Source organism: Anomaloglossus baeobatrachus, chromosome 6, assembly GCF_048569485.1.
Source record: "Anomaloglossus baeobatrachus isolate aAnoBae1 chromosome 6, aAnoBae1.hap1, whole genome shotgun sequence".
Classification (NCBI taxonomy): Eukaryota; Metazoa; Chordata; class Amphibia; order Anura; family Aromobatidae; genus Anomaloglossus; species Anomaloglossus baeobatrachus.
In genome coordinates this window covers 165,702,061-165,709,544 of record NC_134358.1, presented here as the reverse complement: position 1 = coordinate 165,709,544, position 7,484 = coordinate 165,702,061, and the positions used below count along the sequence as shown (strand labels likewise).

Sequence of the window (7,484 nt, the reverse complement as noted above, 5' to 3'; positions counted from 1 at the left end):
CTGCATTCAGTAAACATCATCCGAACACGAAGTTACTATTCGCTTATCACTAGTGGTGACATTCCTGATGTCACCGCTCATCACAGTCACCGGGTCTCGTAGAAGGCAGCCTGTTGCTGTTGCTCAAAGTCAATGAAGCCTCGTACTGAGGCTCCATAGCCTTTCATCTATAATCGAGAAACGTCATGGGAAACGCTGGACTACGTTGGACAATTGTTGACCGAGGGACAGTGTATTGTTTTTCTTTTTTAAAATATGTCTTTCAGGTTTCTATGTGTGGGGTTTTGTTGTTTTTTTTAAATTTGTGAAATCAGGGAAAAGTGTGGGGGAGTGTTTATTTAAAGTATTTTTGTGTTTTTTTTTTTTTTCTTTTTACTTACTAGATTAGTAATGGGCGGTGTCTGATAGACGACTCCATTACTAACACCAAGGCTTGATGCTAGCCGACATGACACAGCTGACAAACCCCAAAAACCATTATCCTGATCGCTTCAGCTCTTGCTGAAGCACCAGAATTAGAGCATCTCCCAATGCTCAATTTCTAGGGTGGCTGCAGGCTGGTATTTTTAGGCTGGGAAGGGCCCAAAAACCATGGACCTTCCCAGCCTGGTAATATCAGCTCACAGTTGTCTTTTCCTGGTTATCAAAAATAGGTGGGACACCATGTAGGTTTCTTTTCATTTATTTAATCATAAAAAGCTGTCCAATAAGCTCCAAAAAGTACAATTTTATTATGTTGGTGGGAACGGGGGTGGCGGCTGTTGTGTAATTATATGTCTTTATGCATGTTTATCTTTTTATATCTATCATCGCTTGATAACATTTCATTGCTGTCCAAAACCACTGGGAAAAAAGAAAGTGATTTTTTTTGCTACTGTGTTTTTCCTACCAAAAGATGCAGAAATGGTGCATGCATTTCTGCATCTTAATACTTTATATATATATATATATATATATATATATATATATATATATATATATATATATATATATATATATATATATATATATACACACACATACATATATATATATACATACACACACACACACCCTTAAACTTCAAAGAAAAGGAAACAACAAAGTATGTTGGAACTGGTTAGTTTAATAATTCAAAAACAAAAGATGAAATAAGGAAGGAGAAAATTAAAATTAATTATTCTACACATTTACAGAAAAGGCCACAGCAGTTTATTAACATACAGTATAAAACCCTTAAAAAGAGTGACTGCTAAGAAGACTGGTAGTGCTCTGAAGTTCCCAGTGGTGCATACAAGTCACAAGAAGCTTTACAAAGAGCCACGCGCTTCCTTGTAATAATGAAAAGAAAATAGGCGTGCTCCATGGTGAAAACCTAATAAACAGGGAAGAGTGATGGAAGCTGCTCACCAGGTGGATCTGATGAGAGTAGTAGTGGAGTTGTATTCCTCAGACTACTGCTAAGGCAGGGCGGTTCATTAAAAGTAAAATAAAAGAGAAATGTGCTGGTGCTCGCCGTCACAATGAAGACAAGGATGAAAGATCGAGGAGGATTAGAACAACAACAAACATTTAAAAACATTGATGTTCTTTGATGTTCCATTTCTATATCTCCATTTTTCATCCTTGTCTTCATCGTGACAGCGCCCACCACTATTTTTTCTTTTCAATTGTGACAATTAAAGAAAGTTCTGCTACTTTCACCTTAATCATGTTCTCTGTTAACACTGCTCAGGTATATCTGACATGCTGCTGCATTTCTCAACGCATATAATTAGATTGTGTTATAAGTGCAGCACATATCCATTTTCTATAATGTGCCATATTGACCAACAAGTCAAAAGCAACCATGTAAGGCTAGTTTCACACTTGCGTTGAACGGCATCCGTGCATTGCGTTGTGTGACTGATGCAACGGATGCGTTGCATATAGTGGCACAACGGATGCAACGGATCGTACAAAACAACGGAATCTGCTTTTTTTTCCCTTAGTTTTACCGGCAGCAGACTATTGTGAACGATCAGCTGATCACCCGGCTGCCGGGCGATCAGCTGATCGCTCTCGAAAGCCGGCTGCCGGGCGATCAGCTGAGCGCTCTCGAAAGCCGGCTGCCGGGCGATCAGCTGAGCGCTCTCGAAAGCCGGCTGCCGGGCGATCAGCTGAGCGCTCTCGAAAGCCGGCTGCCGGGCGATCAGCTGAGCGCTCTCGAAAGCCGGCTGCCGGGCGATCAGCTGAGCGCTCTCGAAAGCCGGCTGCTGGGCGATCAGCTGAGCGCTCTCGAAAGCCGGCTGTCGGGCGATCAGCTGAGCGCTCTCGAAAGCCGGCCGATCAGCTGAGCGCTCTCGAAAGCCGGCCGATCAGCTGATTGTGATTGTTCGGCCACCGAAAGACAAGTCTAAGTTTCTGTGATATAAAAAAAAAAAAAAAAATATGAGCATGTGCAGGGAAAATAAAGGATTCCGCCGTTCAAAAAAACGCTACATGCTGCGTTCCCTCCGCCCGACGGTCACTGATAAAACAACTGATGTGCCGCCGGGCGGATACAACGCAAGACCGTCCGTTGCAATCCACCCTTAATAGAAGCCTATGAGGAATAAACCGATTTCTGCAATGGTTACTGTAATTCTTCAAGGCGGCGGATTCCAATAGATGCTGCACAACATAAGTGTGAAATGGCTAAATGGATACTGATTCTTGTGTCCCCAGTACACAGGGTAACTGTTGCACATACAGTAAATCTAAAAAGAGATGCATATAATGCCCAGCTATTAAAATTACTGCTGTGGTCTGTGTAGGCTATATATGGTGTTTATATAAATAATAAATTGAGCCCAATATAGTCAATTATTGTTTGGACGGTTGCCCTGTGGGACTGGGTTACACAGCCATATATGTGCTGATGTGACATATAATAAGCCTATGCCATCTATAATATATCTGGTTGATCTTTGGCAGATATTCAGCAGGTACTGCGTGATTGTATGCTTAATTTGTTGTTTATTGACTTTTATTGCTGTGCCTCCATCTCTTGTTCCTTAAAGATTAATATGCATAAACTTATGTAATAAATACCTTTGCAATAGGAATTGGGATTGTGTTCGCCTGTTTATTGCTCTTCTCTTGAAGTGTGAAACTAACCTTAGCAGAAAACTTAAACGGGTTGTCTAGGATATTTAGGCTATGTGCGCACGTCTGCCGTGACAAATATTCTGCAGCGGTTTGTCACTGCATGTACGTTTCAAAACGCAGCTGCGTATTGGATGTATTTTGAGTGCAGAATGGATACTTGCTCTGCCATAGACAGAGTGGGAAAAGCACAAAAGAAGTGACATGTTGCTTTTTAGAACACAGTGACTCGGCCAAAAATTTCAGCATGCAAATCGCTGTGTCCTAAAACGCAACGTGTGCATGGAATTTGCAGAAGTTACATACACTTTGCTGAGGATGCGGAATGCATGCGTTTAGGCTGCAGTGCTAGACGCAGCGTAAATACATGCAATACACACACAGCCTAACACTGATGATCCATCCTAAGGATAGGTGTTCCTGGAGCCGCCTGCTGGGATTACTCAGTTGCAGAGCTGCACATCTCTAAACTGTATAGTGGCCATGTACTGCATATCTGCCCCTATTCAAATCAATAGGGAACAGCTGTGCAGTACCGTGCCACAGCCACTATTGCGCAACTGGTGGCATCGGGATCAGCTGTTTGACAGGTGTTCCGGGTGTATCCCCACCAATCAGACATTGATGACCTATCAATGTTAATGTACTGGACAATGCCTTTAACTGTGGAGATTGGATTTGACACCTTGCCCAGCGCCTGTCATTTTACTCTTAATCTCACATTTTGATATTTTTGCATATGCTGTACCAGAGTATCTTTGCACTTGCACATGGAGTTGTAGAGCCACATACTCAGACAATTCCTTTCTTAAATACTATATTCATCCTTTTAAAATACAAATACTTATGTATACATGCGTATATACAGTATGTGCATACATACATAACTCACATACGAGTGCCATTCCAGTAATGTCAGGTCTCCTGAGGCTCACATGGCATTGGCTGCATGGCTCACGTGGCTTAGCAATCAGCGGCCACTGATGAGCTACAGTGCTCACACCCCCTTCCAGAAGATCAAGGTTTGTCCAAAGGAAGGGAACACAGCAGCAGAATCGCAGCTGCTGATTGGCTACAGTGCTGACATGGCATAACAATGTCACATGAGTCTTAGGAGACTCTGCATCGCTGAAGCTACGATAGATACTGTGTAGATGCTTTTTAGATTACAAGGGGAATGTAGTATTTAAAAAAAATGGCATGTTCTCGTAATGGGCAACCCCTTCACACATCCGTGTCTCCGGTACGTGTGACGTCCGTTTTCACACTTACCGGAGACACAGGCACACGTAGATCCATTAAAATCAATGAGTTTATGTACACAAGCGTGATTTCCCCTGGACTGTGTAGAGCATACGTGTGTCAGTGTGCTCTAAACGTAGACGTGCCCGTTTTTCTCTGGCAGCATGGGTGTCACATGGACCGCACAGATGTGATCCGTGTGACACGTACCGGAGAAAACAGTGTTTCTGTGAAAAAATTTATTTATACACTCATTTTCTCCAGCCCTGCTGTCTCTGCCGCTAGTTGTTTCCAACCCCCGCTCATTATGCTCATCTCATATTCACGGCACCAAGGACCGGAAGCAGCAGCACAAGTAACACTGTGGACAGGTAAGTATGAAAATTAATGCTGTTCGTGTGCTATGTGGATGTCACACGCTGAACACACATGCGCACCTACAACACAGACAGTGCAAAACGTGTGTGTGTTTTGCACGGACGTGTGAAAGAGGCCTGAAGCTGTATTAAACAGGAATCACATAACTCCACCATAGAGCAGTCTGAATATTCTCTGACTAACTTCTCAAAGTTCTCAAATATGTTACTTTGTGTGTAGACTCTCACATCGGCTTTGTGAAAACGTGCCATTAAGATCACACTGTGCATCATGCTCTTTGCATTTCATTTTGGGGAGAAAAAAAAAACCAAAAACATAAAAACTATAAATAAATGTATATTAAAATATCAAATTATATCCCATTAATAAAAACTGCACTTTTTTTTTCTATATACCCACATAGGGATCTTCAGTTCACTCTAGGCCTTCCTTCTTTACAATGTTTAGTCCACTATGAACAAAATCATTTTCTGCATGTAAACATGACTAAGTACTGTATAGAAAATACTTGAACCATGATCTTTTGGAAGAAATATCAAAATATTTGCTTTCAAAATAAGCTTTTTTTCTGTTTCTGAATCTTTTTTTCCAGTTTTTAGATAAAAAAAAAAACAAAAACAAAAGAACAGAAAAACTCCCTTTTGGTGTTCACATCCTGAGTTCATATATCTGTACACGAGGCAAGCTAAAGGAACGGCGACGTCCATCCTTCAACTCATTGGATGCTGTCCATTGACAAAGTTATAAATTAGGAACTGGCCAGTGCCACAATAGCAAGTTGCAAACAGCTTCCCATCTGGAGTTGGATCAGAGAATGCAATTTCGTCCTTGCTCAAGTGAGAGCCGTATATGAAATGGTTCCTGCCAGGTAAAAAAAAAAAAAGGACATTACAAATCAGCCTAAACTCTACCCAAGTGTAGATACTAGAGGGGCTGTCCAGCTTTTATTTGTAAAGACAGGGAGTGGCTTAAATTCATGGCCCCCTCCAAAACATTACCGACTCATTTAATCCATCACTAAATAGAATATGCCATAACAGTGTGACAAATATGGGTCACACCTCTAGGATGGGACCTGAACCGGTTACCGTATCAGTGTAATGTCTATTTATAATAGATATTTATATATTTGGCGTTTCGGTAAAATGTATAGAAAACGTAAGAAGTTCACTCTGCAGTGATATGAAAGTAGGACATTAAGTAGAAGCATGCAATGGTGATCTCATCTCAAACAATTTATTGAAACAAAAGCCAACTACAGTAGTGGGTATACCCCCCCTCTTCCCCCGAAAAGGTCATTGTCTCAATAACTTGTCACGTGGCCTTGAGCATCAATTACAGCTTGACAACGATGTCACCTGCTCCAAAGTGTACCGCTATGCCCCGATGCGCGTTTCAGCGATCCTTTCCTCAGAGGGTGCTATAAGGTCCAAAGGGTATTGTTCATAATGATGGATGCCATACAACTCCAGGCACCCCGAGGAAAGGAACGCTGAAAGGCGTGTCGGGGCATAGCGGTACACTTTGGATCATTATAGACCACATTGAAGGTATAGTTTCCTTTACAATTTAATACATTCTTATACCTTATTGTTCTATATGGGTAATTATTCTATATTTCTATCATATACAACATATCACTTGGATATTTAATTTTGCACTATGCACTTTGTTGTATATGATAAATGGATATTTATTTTATAGTGGTCCTTGCACTAAGCACTTTATTTGCCTAATAAACCGCTGCTATAATTTATGGGACTTTTTCCTGCCTTTTATTTCTATGGATTTGTAATGAATATTTATTTTAATCATTGAATAAAAATAATAATTTTAATATCAACTTCATCATCATTTCCTTTATTTATTGAATCCTTAGGGATTTTTATCTAAAGGTTTTTTGATATTTATGGAAATACATGCAGAAGAGCTGCTCCTGTCAGGAGAGAGTGCGGCCATGCCGGGAGATGCCGATGTGAGACTCACATGAGTCATACACAAGTGGAACGGTACCTTAAAAGTGACACTATAATCCTTAAATCAAGAATTCTGCACCTATTACGAGAAAACAGTATTACCTCAAACATTCAAGCATCCTGGAGGCAATTTTCTTTCGTCGCATCATGGAGAATACCCATATTCGGCTGACTCCGCAGATAGCCGGCTCACTGGTGGTGGAACAACACCAAGCTTTCACTCGCTCAGAAATTATTCTATCCTTGTCACAATTCTCACTTGTAATACTATCTTCAATTACCCTGTAACCCTGAAAAAAAATAAATATATAAAAATTATATACATACATATATATATTATATATATAATATATACATATATACATACATACATACATACTTATATACATACATACACACTGTATATATATATAATTTATGTTATTTTTGTGTCACTAGGAAGACTGATGGGTTTCTGCTGCTCTTCAAAGTCTGTTCACATGAAGTCTGGAAATATTCCATATCCTGAAACATAACTACGCAGGAATAAAACTGTCTGACCTACTCAGCTGAGAGCAGCATTAGGGCAAGTTCAGGTCACAAGAATATGATTTTGATTTTAGCATCAGAAAAATTACTGCAGTGCTGCAGCTCACACGGGTTAGACATGTCACGTGAGCCCCGCGTCCAATCAGTGCTGGCTTCTGTCTCCCCTGCTTCGGACCAAACGATTTAATCAACAGGAAGTGAGCGCTGCATCCAGCTCACTTCATGCTCATTGCTCACTTCATGATCATTGCTCAC

The 7,484-nt window shown here is 40.7% G+C and overlaps 1 protein-coding gene across 1 annotated transcript in view; it reads right to left on the bottom strand.

Annotated features, from left to right (window-relative positions):
* Positions 1–1,094: 1,094 nt before the first annotated feature.
* The window catches only part of ESCO1 (establishment of sister chromatid cohesion N-acetyltransferase 1), a 108,649-nt gene continuing 102,259 nt past the window's right edge, over positions 1,095–7,484 (bottom strand). Inside the window, exons 9-10 of the mRNA XM_075314465.1 lie at positions 6,804–6,991; positions 1,095–5,586 (exon numbers count right to left, since the gene is read on the bottom strand). Of these exons, the coding sequence (XP_075170580.1) occupies positions 5,436–5,586; positions 6,804–6,991 (339 nt within the window). The 3' untranslated portion in view covers positions 1,095–5,435. The remainder of the gene's footprint in view (positions 5,587–6,803; positions 6,992–7,484) is intronic.